Source organism: Falco punctatus (assembly GCF_963210335.1).
Source record: "Falco punctatus genome assembly, chromosome: 5".
NCBI lineage: Eukaryota > Metazoa > Chordata > Aves > Falconiformes > Falconidae > Falco > Falco punctatus.
The window spans coordinates 91,668,412-91,693,064 of record NC_137584.1 but is presented as its reverse complement, the minus strand read 5'-3'; the positions used below and the strand labels follow the sequence as shown (position 1 = coordinate 91,693,064).

General features: G+C 52.0%; 1 protein-coding gene across 4 annotated transcripts in view; it reads right to left on the bottom strand.

Moving 5' to 3' along the window:
• SLC8A1 (solute carrier family 8 member A1) overlaps window positions 1–24,653 on the bottom strand; it is a 151,205-nt gene that overhangs the window by 86,425 nt on the left and 40,127 nt on the right. For all 4 annotated transcript variants that reach the window (XM_080388370.1, XM_080388369.1, XM_080388371.1 and 1 more), the window contains one exon: window positions 18,416–20,251. In XM_080388370.1, coding sequence (XP_080244496.1) covers window positions 18,416–20,226 — 1,811 coding nt within the window. In that variant the 5' untranslated portion in view covers window positions 20,227–20,251. The remainder of the gene's footprint in view (window positions 1–18,415; window positions 20,252–24,653) is intronic.

The window sequence follows — 24,653 nt, the reverse complement described above, 5'->3', positions numbered from 1 at the left end:
GCAGGTTCTCCTTCTGGGGGGCGGGGGGGAGGGGCAGGGGAAAGAACAGGTTCACGGCCCCTGAAGAATCAACAGCTTTGGCCCCATGACATTAAGTGCTTTCTCCTCCAAGACACTGCTGTGCACATGCACTCCACCATGGAGATGGTCTCAGGCTCAGCAAAGAGCTGGCATTCCTGCTCTCAGTCTGCTGCATGCAGGCTTCTAACAGCTCACCGGTAACATCAATCGCAAACCAGTCGAGTGAGCTGGCCAACACATGTAAGCCTTGAGCTGGAGCTCACAGCGCTTGGTCCTCGTCAGGAGATCAGCCTCCGCACCGGACATCTCATAAAGCGCTCTGACAGGCAGATGAACCCATGTGCCTCTGGGGTAGCCTGTTTCTTTTCCATTGCAGTTGAATGCTTTCCTGCCCACCCCCAACTCATTACTTAAACAGCAGTGAACGCCTGAATTAAAGAAAATAGAGACTATAAAAGAAAAGTCATGTTTCCTTTTGTGAGCTCAAACATACTGTCTCAACCTGCTTATTGTTACTAGGCAAAACCAGCAGCAAATTCTGCATATATCCATGCCATATGTGGTGACAAAACCACAAGGACCATTTCTATTTAAATACAAACCCTCTTTTGTTTCTCTTTCTGCAATTTGTGCTGTATCTCAGCAGAGCATGGTCATGAAACCACCACCCAAGCAAACTTTGGTGTCAGTCGGTGCCAAAGCAGCAGCGATGCTGGCTAGCTACACCACAGGGTGAGTTCATGGGGTGGCAACAGCCGTCAGGCACAACAAACCTCCTTGGACTGATGGCAAGGAAGAAGACGCAGGCTCGAGAGCTGCAGTTTGAAACACAAACCCTGATAGCTTTTGCCGGTAGTTACTACGTGGGGTGTCTCACAGTGCATATTTGGATTATCTGACCCGTGCCAGAGCATCCCTGGCAGGAGCTCAGCCCACAGGCAGCACCAGGCTGTATGCACCTGAACTGCCGCACATCCCAGGGGTACTGGGATTCAGATCCCAGTAAAACACAGCTCGTTTATTAACTTTTGACACCTGAGGACTAAGCCCACTGGACATTGGGTCTCTCTGCAGGGACCCTGCAAGGCCAAGCTGGGAGCAGCATTACACCTGTGTAGGTACCCACAGCACGTTTTGGGGCAGGATGACCCAGCTCCATGGTTTAAGACAGGGTACAAGCCTTCTTCCCCTGAGCCCATGACACTCAGAAGGTGAGAGAGGAAACTGGAGAGGACAGAGGTGGGGTGGGAACAGCGACAATACGAGGAAAGACAAAAGGTCTCTGTGGGAAGAAGAGGTTTCCCAGCCCCAGAGGAGGTCGAGGGGTGGCGAGCAGAGACCTTGACGCCTGCCTTGCTGCCAGCCTCCCCATGTGCTCCAGAGCTACTCTGCCGTCAGTCTTCCCTCCGCACGCCTCAGAAGCGTGGTCACCTGCGGGCACTGCTCCGCAGTGCTGCCTGCCTGCGTGCTGCAAGCAAACGTGTGGTGCTCGCAAACACCGCATGGGAAACGTGGAAGGACAGACCTGAAAAGCAAGGCGCACCTGCTAGATGTGCCCAGCCATGTGGCTGGAAAGGAAAAAAACCCAAACCGGAGCAGTGTTATTTACCTGCAGACTTGCAACCCCAGCTAGTGGCACTTCCCGGCTGGCAGACGAGAGCTGTGTGTGCTCTGCGAGTATGTGGCACCCTTGGTAGGCATCTGCATGTTACAGATACTTGTCGGATCTTCTCTCAACAATTTCAACAGATATAACCCAGGGCATATATTTACTGGGGAAAACTCTCCAGGTTTGTCTGCAGTCTTTTACACTCCTCTCAGCTTAAAAAATGTGCTGCCATTGTCTGTGGCCAATAGGTTTGAGTTTTGAAAAGAGCTCCTCCACGAAAAAGCAGCTGTGGAGCCTAACAGGAGCCGTGGCCAGACCATTAACTCTCCGGCTTCACGGCATTTCCAGCCAGCGCCGTGGCTGGGCTGGCTTCCCCCTTGCAGCCTGCAGCCACCCTTGCAACTCTGGGGCAGAAAGGGGAATTATTCTGCTGTCACCCGGCAGAAGCTGCTCCCGGGGCCTCAGTGCCCACATCCACAGGGCAAAGCCAAGCCTGCATCACCTTCCCTGCCCACACCTTCTCCCTCCTCCACTTGGTGGAGTCAGGGCAAATCAAGCTCCCATTGACGAGGTATACACGCCTGAAAAACACACCTGATGGGAGCATTTCAAAAGGCCATCAGCTTCCAGAAGGCAAGAACTATTCTCCATCACATCAGTTATCTGCAGAGATGCAAGAAACGGGTTGAAAATGAGAAATTAGATAATTAAAGCCCCTTTTTAACTCATTAAGGTTTCCGCTATGGCTCCAGGTATGTGTAGTCCCAGCGAGTGCTGAGTTTTGTTTATGCCTGCATTGCAACCGCCTTTGGAGAGTGCTGCTGCAGGGCACAGAGCGACAGAAGAAGAAATTGAAGGTAATTTTGTTCTGCAGCTCAAGAGTTGTGAGCCATTTCCACTGTCACAGCACGCAGGCAAGCCCCCCCCACTCCCTCACAACTGAACCTCAGCCACCGTGGTGCAGCCGTACAGCAGCACCGCAGCCCAGCACCTTGCTGGCACTGCAAATCCCTGCAGGTCCCTCAGCCTTAGTGTTGCAATGGGTATTTCTGCCATCGAGGACTGAAGTAGGTGAGGGTGACATTTTGTTTTCTCCCCAGTGTTTTGTCTAAAAAAGAAGTCACTCCCCCCCAATCTATACAGTTTATCCTCCTCCAGCTTTTTAAATGAAGAACAGGTAATGCTTCTGTGGAATTTCCAAGTTTACCCATTTTCAGTGAGAGAGGAAAATGCAGTGAGGTACTTCTGGGGAAAACCCCTCCAGTTCCAGCTGTCATAGGACTGACAACCAACAAGCCTGTACAATCCCTGCCACACAGGGAAGTAAGCCAGATGACCTTTATGGGGCATCTCTAGCAGCTCTGACATACGTAGCTAGGTTATATTTGTAGTTTAGACCAGCTGTGAGATGAAGCCTTTCTCTATAGCCTATTACTTACATCCAAAACCTGATGGCCTCCACCTCGACCAAAATATGCCAGCAACCAGCAAAGAGATCCCACCGAGCAATGAAGAAAGCCTTGCTTGAATGTCAAGGTCACCTGGGCTGCTTAGGCACACCAACAGACAGAGAAGATCCTCAGGAGATACGAACTGAGTCTTCCTGGGAGGGTTTTACTTTCCTGGGTTTTGCCATTCCTGGTGAAACTTCAAGAGAAATCCTTACGCTGGTTCCTGCCACGTGTAAGCACGGGGGCTGCACAGCCTGTTCCTTAACAGGGCTGGTGGGGGGAGCGAGGGGGGAGCACTGGAGTGATGCTCCTGCTGGTGTGTCTCCAGCTCTGCTCACCCTGCAGCATGCCCTCGCCCTCTGGAGGGTGTCCCTGCAGGGAGGGCTTCCCCCCGCGGGGCAGCAAATGTTTTGAGGGTTTAAGCTCATCCAGCCAGTCCCAGGTGGGTTACAAGCTGGGTACAAACTAGTCTGTCTCAGCCTCTCCTGTTCATACCGTGGCTTCACACCACCCTGTCGTGCCAGTGACGTGCTGCTCTCCCTGTGTTACAAGCCATTTGTGCGGTGGTGCTGGGGAGATCACTGCTGCCAAACCAGGGCCCCTGCTTGTGATAACCAGTGCAAAAAGAACATCGTTCCCCTTCATTTCTAACGACCCAAATGCAAGCCTAAAGCTACCTGTGTTCAAACGTGTCAGCAGAGCTCACCAGTTCATCTCTAATTAGCACATGCACCTAGGCTCAAAAAGCAATGAATTGGTGAAGCTCATGGCAGAGAGCCGAGGGTGCTGTGCCCCAGGCAGGACGGGGGGGCAGGCGCTACGCCCCACTCCCCACGGTTCTAGTGGAGACCGGCACCATGCTGAGCTGCAGCTCCACAGTGTCACCCAGCTTTGTGACTCCCACCTGCTCCTCTGCAGGATTTCCCGTCACATAACTAGGGTGCTAGAAGCAACCCCCTGCTTGCAAAAGGCTGTTGCACAAGTTGCCTGACTTGATATACACCTTTTCAACATACTGGCTTTCACAGAGAAATTGAGATACCGAAGTGCTGTTGCTTCACCTTCTGCCACAGTCGCTGTGAGCAAGGCTTTTCAGAACACTTGGCCTGAAATCCATCCCCTGCTTAAGTTTCCAGAGTTAGGGAAGGAAATTCTGGTGCAAAATGCAACTTGCATTTTCTGCAAAGTAATAACTAAATAAAAACCCCACAGCCCCAACCTTCAATTAATTTCTTCAGACTTCCAAACTAATCCATTCAGCTGCAACTTTCCTGAAAGGTAAACCTTTCTTCCCTAATTAAATAATGTTCACATAGATCAGTACATTTCCCCTCCTGTTCAGCAAAGGAATTTTAAACCTCTGCTCTAGCTGGAGCGGAAGGGATTAACACAATATTAAATACAGAGCTCTTCATGTTACCTCCCTCTCATGCATGTACGCATCCACACAGAGCATGACCACCTTGGCACCAAAATGCTGACCAACAGCATGAAAATTCTGATCAATTTAGTCCTCCCTTTCCCATGCACAGTGATTTTTCTTGGCAAGGCCAGAAGAATTCTCTGTTCCTCCTTGCTTTTACTTTTGCTGCTTAGTGCCAAGCCAGGGCTCTCCCAGCAAGCACGCCGCAGCTGAAACTTGTGCAGTATCAGCTCAATGCATTTACGGCACGGATGTCAAACTCATTCCGCGGCAAGAGCCAAACAGCTTTTTCCAACTAGCCGCTGCAAACTTGAGCAGCCCAACCTTGCCATAAGCTTTGATGGGACCAGGGGCCTCCGAACATGACCCTGCGCAGGTTGTGGCTCTGGAAGTGCTCACCAGCAGCTGAGAGGAAGCACTCTTACAAACCACCGTGATTTTGGCCCCTCTTTCCTTTTTCCTTCCATCCCTCCTTTTCCAGTGTTCATCACGCATTCACCTCTCTCTCACCTTACCCCACCTCTCCCCCGCACACGCGCTTCCCCGGTCAGTTCTTCAGCTGCTCTGCCGAGGCACAGGCCGTGCAGCCCTCGGGTACACAGACACCCTGTGGTATGCGTGTCCCTTCTGGGGGTGGCTACAGCTGCTGCGCAAACCCATGTACTCGCACCGGGGGGGAAAGGGCAGTGGCGTGAATTAGCTTTGCAGCTGAGCTGTGTGAGAGCTGAGGGCAACAAACGCTGTGCCCATGAAGCAGCGCAGTGCCACCCTCCCTTGGGTGTATAGGATTAAGTGCTAGGATTAAGGATAGGGTTTTAAGCCTTGAAAGCCTGACTGTACTTTCCAGAAGGTCTCTGTTTCTACCATGCCCGTGGCTACATGCTCTGGCTCTCCCTTCTCACTGATGCTGGACTCTGCTCTCCTCCTCTGCACTTCGCACTGGAGACCCCAGCACGCTACCAGCGTGCCTACAGCCTGGCCATGAGCTGACAGGGGCTGGGGATGGAGACCAGCGCCTCCCGCACCCCACCTGCACAGCCCGGCTGCCCTGATCCCATTGCGAGTCAGCCCCACGGAGGCAACAGACGTCTCCTCTCACAGGTTTCCTCCCAGGGCTGCCAAGGTTCTCGCCCTGCATCACCGCCAGCAGCTAACAGATTCCTAGCATCTCCACTAAAACACGCTGCTTTAGCAGTGTAATGAGCTCCCCAGGTTGAGTCTTTTAGTGACTTCCCACAAATCACTGAAAGGACAAACTGCTGTTTTGGTTCATTAGCAAGTGCTTTGTAGAAATCTGTCTGTGTGTCTGCAAGAGGCCAACATGCTCATTCCTACTAGGTCTAAGAAGATTCGGATCGAGAAGCAACTTAAGCCTCCCACTTTCCCTTCCAGCTCTGCAGGACTGACAACAAAGAGCAATTCAAACCCTCCCCTGGCACACCAAGGGACAGACAGGGTACTCCAAATGCTAGTCTCAGCATTTTTCTTAAAATCCCAACTCTTGGAGCTCTGGGATTCAACAAGAAATTTAATTTTCACCTAAAACACAATGAGTGAAGAACTCCCTGAGGCTTTAGCTCTTGGCACAGCAGAGGGAAACATTACCAGAAAGGCTCGGGCAAATAAAATGAACCTCAAGGCATTGGCATCACTTTTAGGTCTTGTAATGTTTAAAGCAGCCGAGCCACCAGGGAAGCTGTCTGGGACATCGCAGATGCGACTTGTGGGTTCTGCGCATAGACCAAGAAGAAAGTGGGGGCAAAGACCAGGCAAAAGACCAGGAGACAAGGATGCAGGAAAAGAAGCTCTAGCCTTTTGCCTGTGCTTTTCAAAGTTACTGCCTTCAGGTGGTAGAAGCCCCCTGGCACCCAATATATTTACAAATTAAAACAGGCACCACCTTCTTTGGCATCCAAGGCTGAACTAAAGCCTTCCTTAAGGGTTTGAAGTTGCTGAGGAAGAGGAATTCTGGAAAACTTCAGGCTGGTTCTGCAGTTTCACTCTGCCAGATGATATGAATCCATCCAAGATTTCCCTCATCGTGGTTTTCCTACATTAACACCCAGAAGCAGCTATGGGATAGAAGCTCCTGCTGCAGTCCACAAAGCTTGCTGGCTCAGCTGGCACAGAGTGCAGCAGCGAGTATTTGAGCACGAGGCAGGCACTTTGCAGGGAAAGCAAACTGCCCTCCTGGCTTGGGCAGGGCAGGCTGGAGGGTCAGAAGTCAGGGGCTATAAATGTGCTGTGGCAAAGGAGCAGGGAGGGGAGGTAGCCGCTTCAGTGGCTAGAGCAAACTCGTGGGAAAATAACCCAGGGCAGCTTTGCAGAATCGCAGAGCAAAGGGCAATGTCAGCACGGTGCTCCCTGGGGAGAGCAGGAGGCCCCTGGCCGGCGGGCACAGGGGCAGCAGCTTTTCTCCTGTGCCCTGCCAGAGGAGGGCACAAAGACCGTTTCTCCTTCTCAGGCCGAGTATTTACAACCCTCTCCAATCTCCCCTCCGTTTTCAGGACAGCCTCTCCTTGTGTGGGTGTCTGCAATGGCCTGCGCCCAGCTGCATGGAAGAGCAGAGCGACATCCCTTTCAGTGCCAGAGCTTTGGGCTCCCATCACCTGCCCTGGGAGAAAGCGGACACTGCACAGGAGTGAGGAGCTGGTGGTCCAAGGGAATGTTCCTAGCTCTTCTCTTCAGATGTGTTTCCGAGGTGAAGTTTAATAAGCACAGCCCCTCGCCCACCACTGCCTTCAGATCTGTCCGTTAGCACCTTTGTGAGGGCTTCACAAGGCTGCTAGTTCTCAGGGGGCTGAGAAGCAGTGTTTTAATTGTATATAATTAAATACTGCTCCCTTATCTAGATTTCAAAGTTTACTGTTGAGGCTTCAGTACCAATGCTCTCTTCCCCTCTAATTAGCTTCCTTAATCTGTGCAGCCTTGCTTCTTCCCCCAGGGGGACAGGGCTCTCCTGCAGGGAAGCTCGGATTGCATCTAATTATTAGCAAAGGAGACAGACGGCGGTGAGCACTGTCCATGTCCCAGATATTCACTGTAAGCAAAGAGCCCAGACTGGGTGGCCACAGGGAAGCTCCGAAGGTTGCATGGGATGCGCCCATTTGGTCTTTCTGCTCCATCTGTAGGTTGCTTTGCACACTGTGGCAGAAGAGATGCCACATGCAGGACAGAGGCCACCTGACTGGAACGCAACTCACGTGACGAACGCTTCTGCCTGGCTAATAACAGTAAATAACAGGAGAGGAAGAGTTCCCAAGACCTCATCTGATGTCCCCAGCAAATTTTTGAACGGTGTCTCTGAGCTCTCCTCTGCCGTGGACAGAGGTCACCCACTCCTCCAGCCTACTCCTGAGAGAACCCATCTGTACCAGGAGGAAATTGTCCCTCCTGTCTAACTAGAACGGCCCCTGCTGCTTTCTCAAGATCCTGCAGACACAGAAAATCTTATCACCCTTTATATAGCTCAAGGCTTAGACCTTCCCTATGCCTGCATCTTCCGAAAGCAAACAGCCCCAGTTCCCACAGCCCCTCGCCTTGAGTGATGTTTCTCAGACCACCAGTCACTTTCTGCGCTTTTCGTTGGACTCTTCGCACCGCTGGGGCTGAGTGCTCAGAGCTGGACACAGCTGGGCAGGGGCCGTACGGATGGCTGCACTCCTCGTGAATATCGTCAGGATGACGCCTGCCTCACTCGTTGCAAGAGCATGATGTTGTGAGCTCAGACTGCCTGCCGGCTCACAGTGGCACCCCCCCTTCAGTCGTTCCCCTCCCACCCGAATTTGTGCTTCCGACCATTCTTGCACAAGCACTTTGCAGCGTCTTGCTTCTGCTCAGGCTATTTCCAGACCCATCTCTGCAGATCCCCATCCTACCTTCGATAATGCTTCCAGCCCATGCCACTCCTTCTGTCTGCAAGTTTAAACGCCGCACTCCTCTTTCCCGCACCCAGCGAGCTCCAGGGCAGGCCAAGCACCTGCTGAACACCTTCTCACCCCCACCCAGCACCACGTTTCTCTCTGCAGACAGGTTTGATCCCACCAGCCCAGTGGCCCATGTAGCTTCCCTACGACAGTACCCATCAAGGCCATACGAAAAGCCCTTCTGAAGATGCTTCTCCCTCACCCAAAAGTTTGGCATAAAAGGAAATCAGGTTGCCTTGACAGGATTTGTTCTTGACAAATAAATGCTGGCTCTTATTCATCTCTCTGTTATCTTTGAGGTGCTTACAAACAACACGTTGGTTATTCTAGGCTCTTTTAGGTACAGAAGCAGACCTAACCTGGCTGGGCAGCTTTTGCTGCCTTCACCTATTGCCCAGTGAACTGCTAGCAGGGGGACTGCCAGCAGCTCTAAGAGCCCCTCAGGCATCCCCCTAACAACACAGGGTTAGATTTCGGTATGCTCTCTGGGTCGGAGGACAGGCAGATTACAGCATCCCCGTCCCACAGCTGCAGGTCTCAGGAACACAAGCATCCACAGAGGGACCTGCTTCTTCGTGGAATGTGCTGTTCAGCTCCCTTCCCCACCTCCCTTCCCACTGCTAAGGCACAGACATGGCATCTCCTTCCCCTCTGATTCTCATCCAGTTCATGCTTGGCCTGACTCTGACCCAATGCTCCCATGCTGCTCTCTTACAATCTTACTAAAATGACCCATTTTCAGGTTTTTGTATGATTCTGAGTTCCAGGTCACTGGAGAGCTCATGAGTCAGGTAAATCTCCTGTAATGCTTTGCACCCTTTCCCCTGTGGCAGGATCATTTGTGCTTGGGCATTAGTATGACGTTTTTAAATATTATTTTTACCCTGTGTCAGAGCAGTACCTTGTCCTACCACGTCCCATCACATATCCAGTTGCTAAGGAGGCACATAAATTGCAATAACCAAACCTAAAGTGTGAATGCAAATCTATTGAACTAAGCAAACACAAAGCCCTGTGGAGGCTGCAGTGCCAGGCAAACCCTGTTCCCCACCTGCCTGAGCCAAAGCAACAGGTTTCATCTCAGATCCAGCCTCCTGTTCCCCATGAAACCAGCGTGTCTCTCCCCTGCTCATGGCAGCTCTATTTATTCCAGGCTCCCTGCAGAACAGACATTTTTTCTGCCTCGTATACTGTGACAGGGCTCCGTGTTGATGTGAGAGCTGTGCAGGACCAGGACGTGAGCTGTGCAGGATCGGGAGAGCAGAGCCCCGGCTGCAGCACGGCGCTGCCAGCGGGGAGAGGAGGGCTGTGCCCGGGGATGCAGCTCCGCGGAGCGCCGTGTCCGCAGCCTCCAGACAGGCGTGTTTCTGGCCCGTATCTAAAGGCAGGTCAGGATAAATCACCTGTCACAGCACTGTCGGGAGGCAGCTCAGGCTGCGTAGGTACGGTCTCGGGTCAGAGGATGGCAGAGGCGAGGGCAGGTAAGTGGCGCAGAGCCGGGGAGAAGGGCAGGCAGGGGAGACACCTGCACAGGCTCCGCAGCTCCGCCACCAGCACTGCAACGCCCAGAGGCTGCCTGGGCACCCGGAGGGGCTGGTAACGGATCCATTATTTCATCTCCATAATTGTTTGCAAAGGCCCAAGGTACAGCTGTTTTGTTCTCCTGGCAGCAAGCGACAGAGTTCGGAAAAGAACTCTGAGAAGATCAATCCTTTTTTTTTTTTGTTTCGTTCTGGACCCAGCCAGAAGCTTCATGTCCTTCTTGCTTCCCGGCCAGTGAGACAACAGCTTTGTCACCTGGTGACGGCGCATCTGGCCCCTGCGATGAGCGCTCCAAAGAGCAAAGCAGCTTCCTGGCAACAATGCCATAAAATTTAAACCACCTCTAGAAAAAACCCAAAGGTAGCATCTCTGCACTGGACGCCACTCAGCCCGTCCCTATCCCTGCCCTCAGCCATCTGAGAGCATCTGCACTTGGAGGACCTTGCCCCAGAAAGGGCTTTGCTCTGACTGGGGCAAGCGTATGCCATCGGCTCTATCTCTCTCCTGCCAGCATCCAGTTCACCGGGATCCAGTCCGTGCCCCTGTTCATTGTTCTTGCTTCGTTTCTCGTTGCCAGACAGATTTTGTTACTCTGATTGTGTAGGAAGGAGAAGAGACACTATGGAAATGGAACCATATAGGGACTGGACAGAGGAGGCACATGCTGGTCACTCTCTTACTTGCACAGCAGTAGGAATATTTTCTCTCTTATGCTAAGATATTTTTAAAACAGGGAATGCTGTTATTATTTGTTGTCACCCAGGAGCCAGCATTGCCGTTCTTGGAAACCAGAGCAACGCCTCCAATGTCAGCGTCAGAAACGTTATTAGTAGAGGTTTTGACTTCTCCCGAGATGTCCTCAGGCTAAATGGCACTTATGACTTGGAGAGGGCTGACCTTAACTCCAACCACGCCCGAGACTGCAAAGCAGAGAACGTACCCGCTAGTACCAGTGCAGCTAGACCATGCACCCGGCCATCACAGACTCTGCGGCTGTCAAAGACTAACTTTTAATTGAAGCTCCTCGTCTGAGAGCACTGTAGAAATACAGGTGGTACAGCCAGACCAGGCCGTGAAGGTTAAGCTAACAGTTATCCTGTGGTGCTGGGTAACAGGGCAAGGGACAGCACAGGTGTCTTTCCCCTTGCATGGCAGCAACACGCATGTCCTTGCCAGTGAAGATGCAAACTTGTCCCTGGTGTAAGCAAAGGCTATAGGGACACATACAAGGCAGACCCAGACGTGGAAGACTGCTCCTTGCCTCTGTACGCCTGCCTGCCCGGGGCAGAGCAACACCACATGCCCCCCCGCAGCGAGCCAGCTGATAGCACCGCAGCCGCCTGCAGCACCTGCTGCTGGACTCAGCCTCCCCCTCTGGGGAGGGTCTGTTTCTGACTCAGCCAGTTGTCTGCCAGGTCCAGCTTCTCCTCTCTGTTTGGCTTTAGTTGAGAGCAGATGTTTCCCTGCCCATCTGCACAGATGCTTGGATGCCAGCTGTGGTCAGCTGTCTGCTTTTTGTTCTGTCGCTCTTGTTTTAAGCCCACAAATGCAGCCTTGCTGCTGGAAGAAAACTACTGAGTGCCATCCACCGAGGATAAACCTGGGGGCAAAGTGTCGGAGGAAAGAGGGCTGTTCCCCAGGTGGATGCACAGCCTGAACTCAGCCCTTGTATCAGGGTCTTGTGTACCAACTGTTCCCCTCTCCCTGCTCAAGGATTTGCCACAATGAAGGATCCCGAGTGTGCCAGAGGGAAAGGGACAGATCCCTGCTCTGTTGACAAGACATACGTATCACAGCTGGTGCTAGCACTGCTGCCAGCAGTGCTCAGGCAGACGCCAGGGAAAGAAGAGAGTCCGCAAAGGGGGACGGTGCTGCTACTATCCCTGGGTCTTGTCTACCCAGCAAGAAGCTGCAGAGCAGCGCCTCGCTCCAAGAGAACTCTTTCTCATGCCAACAAGTTTCACCAGGGTTGCTGCTTTAATTCCTTAAAACAAGCTTGGATCCTGCGTTTTATAAATTACTACAATGCATTTAATAGGTAGCCTTTTCATAAAGGAGCACAGCGGATGTGTACACAGGCCCTGATGAAGCTAATAACTGCCTCTCAATGGCTTTCAGAGAGTTATTACATATTTAAGATCCAAGCTCCCTTAATCAACCACAGAGATGCAGCTGGCAGCAGTAAATTGCCAACAACAGCTCATTACAAATAAGGAAACATTGGTTTTTCAAGGACAAAAACTGTGTCATTCTTCAGCGAGAGCGAACCAAACCACTCTTGTCCTCACCATTCTCCCCCCCCCCCTCCCCCCCCCCCCGCCATTCCCCCCAGTGATTGTTGCTGGCACAACTTGCTTCATCCAATAACACAGCCTCGCTGCCTAATCCCCTCCACAGGGGACATCATCAAATCAAGTTCCTAGATTTCATGACTTATTTGGGCAAGCGGCGCAGCCTGCATCCCGTGCTTGCCTTCCCCAAGCCAGCTACGGGCAGGACTTGTCCCACGACCCCGTGATGGCACGCCACGGGAGCTCACACACTGGCCATGCTCTGGGCAGGAGAGGACCAGGTCAGGTCACGAGACACTTCAGAATCACAGTTGGGAGCACACGCTCTGCAGGCTTGAGACCCGACATGGCACTTGGGAATGGCTTTTTCAGTGCATGCCGTGGCGGTGTTACTCGCTGCCCAGCCCACGGGCACAGGGCAGCAGCCAGCACCTGTGGGCACAGGGGTGCAGGAGGAAGAGGACGGTCTGTGAATGCCACTTGGCTTGATCTCCTTGCTCCCGGCAGAAATGTGGGGGGTGTCCAGCGCAAGAGACAAGAGCACAGCAGTTCAAGAGAGATGCGCGTGGCTGGGAGATGTTAAGGCTAACATTTTAGGAGCGTTGAGGAAAGGCTAAACACTGTGTGAACAGAGAGGAGAAACAGAAAAGGCAGCTCAGCCTGTTAGACCTGCACCTTCCTCCCTGAAGAGGGGAGGACCAGCTTTTGGCCTTCAGGACCCAAAGCAATGGCACCTTTCAGCCTCAGGGAACTTCTTCCCAAACCGTCCCTGGAGAGGGAAGCAGGCCCCCACGCCATGCCCCCCCCTGGTGCGGCACACGTGCTCGGCTCCCTGCGGTGGGCCACGGCCAGGGCCACTTCCCACACGATGGACCCAGGGCACCGGGTGTCCTGCCAAGGACCCAACACGCAGACCCTGACGGCCGTGTCTGAACTGCCTGCAAGTCCAACTGGGCCAGGCGGGACTGCCAGTGGAGAGGGGGAAAGATGCTCCCAACCCCAAGGTGGGCACTAGAAGCAGGCCGAGTCAGAGTGTGATCACCGTTTGGTCCGTTGGGATGTCCCACAGGGTGCCCGAGGCAGGGCTCCTGAGGAGAGCACGCACGCTGAGCCATGCCAACAGCGTGGGACGGACAAAGAAGGAGGTAACAAACAGACAAAGAGGGAGCCAAAGCGTTCGACGACGCAGCTCGTTTGCTTGGCCTTCAGCCTGGTCTGCAGCCATCTCTCCGCCACATCAGAAGGCTGCCTTCCGACTGCATCCTGCTGCGAGGCTGACCATGCTGCAGGGTTCATTTTTTTCCCCTGAAGCTGCAGGCCACGTATGCAAAACTGAGCTAGAGAGGTCCCAGGGCTGAGTCAGGATTTTATTTTTGCCATTTTGTTTGAGAAATACCTCACCCAACTTCTTCTGGAAAAGAAAAGGGGAACTTAAAAAAGTAGGACTACTTGGTTTCCCCCTGCCACAGCCTGTATTTGTTGCCGCTGACATTTTTGAAGGGCCCTTGGGAGGGAGGCTACGTGGTCTCTGAGGAACTTTCTCTAAAAAAATTGGGAGATTTATCTGATGTTTGTGTCACTGTTAGCATTTGGCTTCTAGACTTATGCTTCCAGACAAACGTCAAGTGAAAGTCACATTCAATGGCCCAAGAGTGTCACTTCCTAAACTTGCCGCAGACACCTTTTACGAAAAGAGCTGAACTACGTATTATGAACAGCAAGATCCATTGACATAAAACTCTCCAGGCATTTACAGGTGTAACTGCATAGGTAAAGTATCAGTTTAATTGGTCGTCTGTAAAACGGTGTGTACCGTCTTCCTTGCTGACTTGTTAATGCAGTAAAAACTTTTCTCTCGGGGGATGTGGGTGCGGATATTTGGAATGCAGATTGTATTACGTCTCTCGTCGCAATGCTATCTGTAGAAAACCCAATAGTTTTGTACAGGAAAGAATACACATGTATTTTCGCATAGCTTTGCAGTCACATCTGGAAGAGGTGCTCCTGCTGTTTTGAGACAGCAAGGACAAGACACCTCTCAGATGGGGGAAGGATTGCTTCCTCCTCTGAGATAGGAGGCTGGACTTCTTTTGAACTATTTGGCATTTGGACAGGAGATAAAAATACTCTGGCTAGATGAACCAGTGACCTCTTCTATGATCACCATAGCTGTGGTAGATGGGCGGGCAGGAAGAGCCTGCAACTACACATCTTCTCCATCAAGAAAACGTTCATTGTCTTGCATCTCCATTAACAAGGCTGGAGTCACCTTGTTGAGGGTGGCCCCAGAGGGAAGGCTCTCTCTTACACTTCACATCATAGCACCCTGTCCCACACTGATGTCTCGGAGCCCCAGGTACCCGAGCAGCATCATTGAGACTGACCTGGCTGAGACCCAAGTCAGGCACCTTTAGCCTCCCCAGCTAGCCTGGAACAATCTGCTGTGCAAACTCTTTGCAAAGCACATTAAAACGATGTTTCTTTCACTCGCCAACATGCACCCATTAAAGACATAAGCTGGGCTTCATGAGCAAGGAGCAGAAAAGCATTGCTCCAAGAGGCCACCAGGCAGTGCTGGGATTAAATGTTCCACTGGAGGACCAACAGCTTCTCCATTATACATTTTTTTTGGTAGCACTGGAAAGAGATCTTTGTTGAAATGCACATGAATGGTGTGGCTTCAGCAGTTACACAGCTATTTTCTGTGCTCTGGGAAAGGGGACATCAACAGATTGCAAAATGGGAAAGTCTCTCTAGGCACCGCAAACAAACACGTTACGTAACTGGGCCTTTTGGGAACTGAAGGAAGGTCTCCACAAGATCAGGGCCTTCCCAGAGCTTTCCAATTTTACTGGGGCTTACCAGCAAGCCAGCCCTCCAGCAACAGAGGCCTGTACACAGTTTTCTTTCATCCTCGTGTCCCCCTGCACTGCCCTACCTTTGTTGCTAGTGCCCCAGAAAAGCACATCTCACTCAATTTTATCAAGCGAATCGACACAGCCTGGAACAGCAGAGCTGAAATGCCACCAAAGACCTTCAGAAAGGGCAGCAAAGCCATCTCTTGGCCACCAGAGCATGGGAAAACCTAAAGTTTTAGAACTTTACTGAGCCAAATGTGCTGGGGAATCGCACCATTCTACATAACTGTGATTTAGCTGAAGTACAGCGCTAACAAGCAATGACTAGCAAACAGGCTTTACCTCTATAATCCACAAATTGTGCTGGCACATCTTCTTTATTCTCATTAGCGCAAATTCTTCCCACGGAGGATGGCTGCCAGCAGCACCTCAGCTGCAGGAGCACACCATCTCTGTGCTGCAGGGGCTGTTCTAAGCTCGCGCCCGGGCAAACGCAGCCCTGCAGGTCAGACTGCACCAGCCAACACCCGACCATGCACCACAGCAGCTAAATTTTACATTAATACCTACCGCCTTTCAGGCATGTGAACAGATTGCAATTTCTACAAGCAGTTTCATCCTTCTCCGAGAAAAATGAGGCATGCAGATCATGTCCTCTCCCACCTGAGCAGAGCAAGCCCTTTGGTCAACATAGGCAGAGGTGAGGGCAGGTGAGTGGTGCAGAGCTGGGGAGAAGGGCAGGCAGGGGAGACACCTGCACAGGCTCCGCAGCTCCGCCACCAGCACTGCAACGCCCAGAGGCTGCCTGGGCACCCGGAGGGGCTGGTAACGGATCCATTATTTCATCTCCATAATTGTTTGCAAAGGCCCAAGGTACAGCGGTTCTGTTCTCCTGGAAGCAAGCGACAGAGTTCGGAGAAGAACTCTGAGAAGATCAATCCTTTTTTCTTTTGTTTTGCTCTGGACCCAGCCAGAAGCTTCATGTCCTTCTTGCTTCCCGGCCAGTGAGATAACAGCTTTGTCACCTGGTGACGGCGCATCTGGCCCCTGCGATGAGGCTCTCCTCAGAGTGCACTGCACCTGTGGTTCAGTTAAAGCCACATGGTATCATCCCAAAATAGTGCAGTGCGTGGCTACCGCACACCAGCCATGCAACCGAAGCAAGGGACCAGAGGCATCACTCCAGCACTCCAAAAAGCAAAGCAGCTTCCTGGCAACAATGCCATAAAATTTAAACCACCTCTAGAAAGAACCCAAAGGTAGCATCTCTGCACTGGATGCCACTCAGCCCGTCCCTATCCCTGCCCTCAGCCATCTGAGAGCATCTGCACTTGGAGGACCTTGCCCCTGCTGTCACCACCCCTTCCCAGCCCGCTCCCCAGGTCCTCAGCCATGCCAGGCTATGATGTGGTGCTTCCCAGTACCACCCCTCCCCGCTTCCAGGGAGACGGAATAGAGGTATGTCCTGGCATCTACACCAGCAAAACCACACTGGGGTTTCTAAGAAAGCTGTTTTCCCCCATTTCTCGATGGCTGTGCACATGTCTACAGCAAGTAAGAGAAAGGAGGAGGAGGTCTGCTGCTGTGGCAGGGCACGTTGGCACCCGTGGGATGCGGTCAGCCCATTTCCAGCACACCCCCTGTACTGGGCTGTTGGGAAAAGTCAGCAAAAGTCAGGGGATGCCTCCTGCCCTCAGAGAAGGGCTGCACGAGGGTCCCGGCTGACGTGCCCCAGCCCCTCCTAGCACAGCTGCAGAGCCCACAGTCGTGTGTTTGGCCTGCCACGGAAACATGTCCCATCCCAGGGGAACTGAGACCAACTGCCGAAGCTGTCCTGCCAGCAGCCCAGTTTTGCTACCGCTGAGTGACCTGGTTAAAGAGCCTTCGGGGGATATCCTTATAGCCTAGTTCATTGCACCTCTGCAGACAACTCCCCGCCTCTCCGAAAATGAAAAAAAAAAAAAAAAAATAATCAAATAACTGCATTCCTCTCTACTACAGTTATCATCCAGAAGCCTGGAACAACGCACATCATGCGTTTTTGACTCTCGTATCAGCAACATGTATGTCCTGGCCTCCAGACTGCTGGAGCTGTGAAGTCCTTGATCAGTTTTTCCTAAGAAGTCAAAACCCCGGCTGGTCTAATACCCTGTCTGAGAACTACAAATCACTTCTTTCTTCCCCCCCACTTCAAGAAGTTTTAACATTTCCCCATTTGCTTTGTTCTCCCCGTGCACGCAGAGCGGCCAGCGCTAACAGACAGAACGCAATGGCCGCTCTCAGCACTCGCACCTCTGCCTCCGCTCCTGGAGGCCGATGGTAGGACACGCGACGCCAGAACCAGCCTGTAGCAACCCCTTGGTACAGCAGGGCCCTCTAACAGGGGCTGCTCCAAGTGGGTTTGTGCTACAGAATCTACTGTTGGCAGGGGCTGACCTACAGACAGGCTGACCCTCTTCTCTGCAGGAAGAGCCCGAGGCTGGAACACCACAACCCCAACCCTTGCTCCCCCCAGAGCCCCAGCTGGGCAAGGAGGTGCCTTCACGACATGCCCAAGGACAGATTTTTCTACCGTGATTTACTCAGCGAAGTTATATTCCTCACAAAGTGTAATCAACAAGGCAACAGCGCTAGTCATTTTTCCACCATCCACCTAGCAACGCTCGGGAGTAGCTTCCAACAGCTTTCAGCCTTTTTTATTTGCAAGCAGCCAAACGCGGCTGCAGTTGCATCCTAACCACGAGGCTTCTCTGCATGACAATACTTTTTCAGGATGTGCATTGGATGATGACCCAGGCCTGCAGCCTTTAGAAGAGGAGGAGGTGAAGTGACCTTCACCAAGGCCCCGAGCAGAGCACCAGGCCCAACCCCAGCTGACCTGACCCTCAGCAGCCAAGCGGGGGTAGGTACCACAATGCAAACACTCAGGTTAGACGCTCGCAAGATGGGTCCTTGTGACTGGGTGGTACTGGCCAGCTCAGTCTTGTCCTCTGCTCTGCCGTAGAGCCCAGGCTGCAGAGATCTGCTCAGGGCACAGGCAGGGAGTGGGTGGCCGGGCTCATGAGCCCACCTCCCTGCTGCTGGAAGGGTGGGTTGCCCCTGAACAGGTACTGCTCTCCTGTTAGCAAGGCAGGAACGCAGCATTTCAGGCTCCCCAAAGCATGTAAGGCGGCCATTCATGGCTTACTGCAACGCCCTGGCACCCCAACACCACCAGTGAAGCTCTGGGAGCCACTGTGCATTTAACTGCAGGAGAACCAGAGACTGTACGAAAGAAATAAAACCTTCACTTACACTATCTCATCGTTCTGGAACTCCAGCTCCCCACAGGTGTCTTCAAAGTCCTCTCCTCCGCCTTTGGCTGAGCCTTCGATGGTTTTGTAGGGCACAATAACATTTCCTCGTGCACCAGAGGTTCGCAACACTTTCACTTCCATGGTCCCCACACTTTCACTGATGTGTGTTACTGGCTCCTCAAAGGTGAAGATGCCAGCATGGTCATCGTCAAAGATGGTGACAGTGGCAGTAGATGGTGATCCCAGGCAGGCGAGAGTGGAGACACGGCTGGCCTCAAGAACGCCCTCATCTGAGGCCTCGGTGCTCACGCGGACATTGCTGAGGTGGACCAGGAAGTTTTCATCCTCCTCAAATATGTCGTCATCAATTATGCCAACACGGATTTCCTTCTGGGTCTCGCCAGGCTTGAAGACCACTGTTCCTTCAGTGAACTCATAGTCGGAGCCGGCATTGGCCGTCCCGTCCTCTGTCCGGAAGTCAACGTACACCGTGTTGGTCAAGTCACCTCCCCGGCGAATGATGGTCAGGGCGACAGTGCCGCAGTTCTCCAGGCACTGGTAGGTACCCTGCTCAAAGTAGAGCTTGCTGATGGGATCGTTTTCTGCCACCTCGCTGTTGACCTCATGCATACTGACAGCCTTGCGGGCCTGGTCTGCAGCGTGTCTCTTCAAGATGTTGCCAGCTCCTGTCATGAGCCGAGTGGCCTGAATGCGGTAAAAGGCCCTGCTCTTCTGCTGCTGGCTCAGGACCTGGTAGTTGGCCAGCTCGATTAGCTGTTCAATCTCCTTGTCGGGGTGCTTTTGCTTCAGCTCCTTCAGGATCCGAGCCATTTCCCTCCTGGCTTCCTCATCATCCTGGTCTTTCTCATCCACCTCCAGCACCAGTGTCCCATCCAAAAAGTTCTCCACATGAGAATTAGCGACCTTGCCGTCCATCTCGATATCGGCTTTGGAGGAGGGCCGGTCACCCTCATGCTCAATGATCATGCCTCTCTGCTTGCCAGCTCGGTATTTCTTGTAGACGTACTTGTAAAATAAAAGCCTCCTGTCAGCTATCCAGGCAAACACCACGCAGATGGGGAAGAAGAAGAAGGTAAGCAAGCCTTCCCAGACCTCCACAATCCCAGGAGAAGACACAGATAAAATAATGTAAAGCCAAGTGTAGGCAAAGATGCTCCAGGCCGCTGTAACAAAAAACACTCGCAAGTGCTTGATCTTCCTTATCTCTCCGTCTGGAACGACGTAAACACAGATCGCAATAATGACAAACATGTTAAATGCAGCACTCCCCACAATCGTGCTTGGCCCCAAGTCCCCCGCTGTGAAGCCGTGGCCGCACACTTCGATAACAGACAGGAGGATCTCAGGGGCAGATGAGCCCAAGGCCATCAGTGTGAGGTTGGAAACGGTCTCGTTCCAGATCCTCACCGTGGTTTTGCTGGTCTCGCCGTTGGGCTTCTTGATGGTTATTTCCCGCTCTTGGGACGTAATGACTTCGATGGAGGACATGAAGCGGTCAGCTATGATAGATACTCCCAGGAACATGTACACCATTGCTACAAAATACACTGTCGCCCGAGCAATTTTGTCACCGAAGGAGGGGTCTTGGGGCTCCCATATCGGTAAAATCACACCCTTTTTGCAGATGTATGATCCAGTGCACTCCTCGGTGTCATTCACAGGCAGTTCGCTGGGGCTCTCTGCATGTATGCTGTCCGCGTGCGAGAGCAGCACCAGCACAACACTCAGGAGTTGGAAGCTCACTGGGAAGGTGGGTGGTGGAGTTGCTCGCAACATGGCTACTTCCATCGAACAGGTCCCACACGTCCTCAACCTGCAGAGGCAAGAGGAAAGATGCATTAAGGGAGGCTGACCAGACATAACAGATTTTCGTCTATACCCTGGCTACTTCCCATCTTTCCCACATAGACAGTCAAGTTACCCTGTTACTCAGGAAGGCCCATCTAATGAGCCCATCTGCATCAAAAACTTCAGTTTTCCACGTACAAATCATCTAGTTCAGTTATCTGAGCGAGGACAGGTGCATATGCTACCAGTGGGCTAGCACCTACCCCCTTCAGCTACTATGATGTTTAATTGCACTTTCTTTCTCTTCGCTGAAAGCCTGTTTGTTCAATTGCATTTTCTTGTTTCTTATCTAATTAAAGCCCACCATTCTGCTTCACAGCTGGCAGAATTGTTTCCCATTTCAAAACCACAGCGCACTCACTCACTGGAGTTCAGGGTAAGAGCAGGAGAGGGCAGGGGAATCTACTATCCCTTTTCATGTTTGTTTTTTTTTTTTTTACTTGCCATTTATAATTACTGTAAACTACATATTTTACAGCCTTTTCCTGCTCGCTGCCCTCCCAAGCATCTACTCCACATCAGAAATCTGTGCGAAGTGAGCTCAAGCACTGGCAGAACCTTATCCTTAACAGTAACGTGGTCATAAGGTGCACCAGAAGGGTAGTCTTTAATTAATGATTTTGGAGCCATTCCTTCCACAGTGCATCACTTTGCACCTTCCCAAAACTGGAAGGAGCCCCGTATGCATCCAAGCTCCCTTGGCACGCTTTGAGAGGAAACCTGTCCCTGCGCTCTTTTCCCACTAGGTCAGCTTTGACGGCCTCCCCTTCAAGGGCCTTTCTCACTCCATTTACAACATCAGTCATCAGGCATGACAGCAGTACTTGCCCTTGTCCTGCCTCAGGATTTTCCAGCAGTGTAGAGGAGCTGTTAAAGAGGTTGCAGTTAGTTAACAGTGCATAAACCGACAGAACAGATGCCTTAAGTACAGTGCAAAAAACCTGAGCATGCTCAGTGTTGCATTCGCAATTTTACTGGCCCATAAAAGCCAGATTCCTAGTTATTAAAGCTGTATTTTCTCCTCAAGAAGAGCTTTTACCATGCTACGCTTCCCCAATCCAAGTTAATTTAATCATGCAGTACTTAAAAATGTTTCTATGAAGAGAGGAAAATGAATGTGTCAATACCTTTACTTTGCTGGAGAATACAAAAGAGCAAACTGGTTTTGCTCATAAAAAAAACACATCCCAGAAAGAAAGAAGAAAAACCAAAAACCAACCAAACAAACCTGAACAAATAAATAAAAAAACCCAAGCAAACAAACAAAAAAACCCTCAGCCATGAAAGGTTTCAGCTTCTAAGGGGAGGATGGCATTGCCAGGCGCAGCTCAGAGATGGACACAAGCAGGAGACCCAGCTGACATCTCCCAGACAACCCCCCCTCGGCCCCCGGCATGCCTCCCCTGCCATGGCCCCCCGCCCAGCCTTGGCACACAGCTGCATGTGCGGGGAGACCCCGACCGAGCCCCCCACGCTGCCGCCTGCATCCCGCGACAGCATCCCACAACTGCATCCTGCTTCAGTGGGCCCAGCTGCCGGAGTGGGACCCAAGCAGGAGGGCTGGGGTCACCTTGCCTCCTCCCCTCGACAGAGGGCTTGTGCCCTGGCACGGCCGGAACCCCACCGGCACTCTGGCCAGACAGTGGGCTACATGTGCTGTGCTGCTGAGTGCGGAATGACAGCCAGGCAGGTGCTCCCGAGGAGAGACATCTACCCTCCTGAAGAGGGACATAGCAACACCTCCTCGAAGAAAAGCACCTGGTCAGCATCACCCATCTCCTTATCCCCTGCGACACAGAAACGCCCCTCCCCGTTCGGCCAGGGACACACTGCGCAGGGACAGGACTGAGCGCAAGCCAAGAGCATCTGGAGGAAGCGGTGGGTACCATCCTGCGCCCGTGTTATGGACCGACCCCACGAACAGATATTGCAGTGATGGAACAAAGCCCTCTCCTTCATCTCCTCCATTTGCTTTTAGTCAAGGATGCTGCAGTAGGATTATTTGGCTTGAAGAATAATACCGAGAATTTATCAAGCCAGTTTTATATAAACGGTGTTTCCTCACCAGGAGCTGTCGGTCTGCCTTCCCCCCCATCCCCTGCCCTCCTCACAATTTTCTAATTAAGAAAAAGACAGAGCAGGAAGTGAGCAAGTCAGAGGGCTGGGCGATAAGAACAGACAGGACAAACAAGAAAAAGCCACTCTCTTGTACGAAGACAGTTTTAAAAGAAAGGTGTCATTTGCTTTTTAAATCCTGCTAATGCTGCAAAGAGCTGCGGCTGCTGGAGTCAGAAGCCCCGAACGCTGGCCCCGTGGTCACAGCCCCTGGGTGCCTCCTGCTCCCCAGAATGCGGGCCATGGCCACCGCTTACAAATCTGAAGTAAAACAATTGAAAACACCATGTTTGTAAAGAAGAGTACCTTGTTGCAGGCCATCTGGTGGACAGCTAAGCTGAAACAGATGTGCGTTACTGGCCACTGAAGTTTAGCTGAAGCACGAGTTACTCACCCAACATCTGTACTGCTGCGTTTCGTTTCACACCGCTCCAAACCAGGCCTCGGAGACATTTAAAGATAAAGGGGCTGTCAAAACACAGGCTGACTTGGTCCCCGCTCTGATTATCCCAGATACCTCCTATGTGTAGTTTTGGTTTTTCTTTTAAATATGTAGGCTTAAAAAAACATTAGTGTGGGCATAAAATATTACTCAGCTGCATGGTTCTTCACGCTCTCTTTCTAAAGGGTCGTAGTTTCAACAGAAAACTCAAGAGCATCCACCTGTCCTTGTTCAGTTAATTTTCTCCCTGTGGCAAGTCATATCCTCGCACACGTACAATTATTCAGAGCAACCAGGCACTGTGAAATCCCTTTGGCAAGAAGAGGAAACAGATGGTTCTAGAGAAAATATTATGCTTTGGGTCACTGATTTAGGTCAGAAAGAATAGGTGAGTCCCATCACACTTTGGACCAACTCGACGGTCTTAAAAAAATTCGAGTGCTGGAAGTCTCAATGAGAAAGGAGACACACACTAAATCAGATTAATCAAGCCACATGTTCTTCCCTTCCAAACATTCTAACAGAAGTTGGGTTTTGGTTGTGGTTTTTTTGTTGTTTGGTTGGGTTTTTTTTTTGTTTGTTTGTTTTTTTTTTTTTTAATTGAGTCCTGTATTACTTTAAAGAGAAGGAAAAAAAGACCTAGAGGCTTGCATTTGAGCAATCCATCTTTCTGCTCTCCATCACCCAGCTCTCCACTTACAAACATTTTTCCCTCGTATGACTGGAGATAAGGAACATGGAACTTTTCTGGAGAGTTCAGATGGGTGGAGGAAGCTGGAGCTTTGGAAGAAAAACCCACTGGCCCTGCCCTGGCAGTGCACCAGTACCCTTTGTGGAACGGCAGTAGCATCCCACAACTCTACCTTGGGCTGTCTCCAGCATTTCGTGGTGCAGTCACCAAGCAGGATTCACATTCCCTCACCAGCTTTTCTACTTGAACTGATTCACAACGAGCATTATTAACACCAGACTCAGGAATTATGGAGGGCTAGAAAATGTTTGGCCACAACATGCTGGTTGCACACACACAATCAGAGCCTGACACTCAAAATATCTCCGAGAAGCAGCTGCTATAAAACTAGCCGCATTTCTTTATTTGTACAATCCAAAACAAACAGTTTGGTCCCCAGAGACCCTCTCACTCTGCATTTGCATAGGGTCTCAGCCCATGGTCAGCACGCTGCTGCAGGCACAGCAGTAGGAACATTCGCAGACAAATCATTCATATTATTGGCTAACGAGAAGCGAGGCTACCAGAACACCAGCCCTCCCTCCAAACCCAACTTTGTTAGCTTTTCATTAAGGTGTCTCAATTGCATTTCCCATCCCAGCCATCAACAATAAAAGCAAACGCGGTCGCTGATTCACAGCACGCCAGGTCAGCAGCCCCGGCAAACGCTGCCCGCCGCGGCGCTGGGGGCCTCGCTGTCGCTCCCGCCGTGCCTTCGGCTCAGACCAACCACGGTAGCCCCAGGCAGGGGCACCGGCCACTCTCAGGTTTGGTGCTGGCCACAGGCACGTGGCGAGGGGGGCACAAGCCTGCCCATACGCGCTGCCCCACGCCAGGGCAGCACCTGGAGCCTGTCTCACCCCCAGGAGCGGAGCTGTCTTGGCCCCCCGCCTGGAGCTAACGGGGACAGCCAGACCCCAGCTCCTGCTCTGCTGGGCAGCCGTGCCCCTTCCCTTGGTGGCCGAGCTCCCTCGGGGCGTTAGCACGTTGCTTTTGCACAGTCATGGAGGAAACCCTGCAAGAGGCTGCACGGTCCCTTCGAGGCAAGCTCGGCTCAGAGGCAGCTCCCGGCCAAGGGAT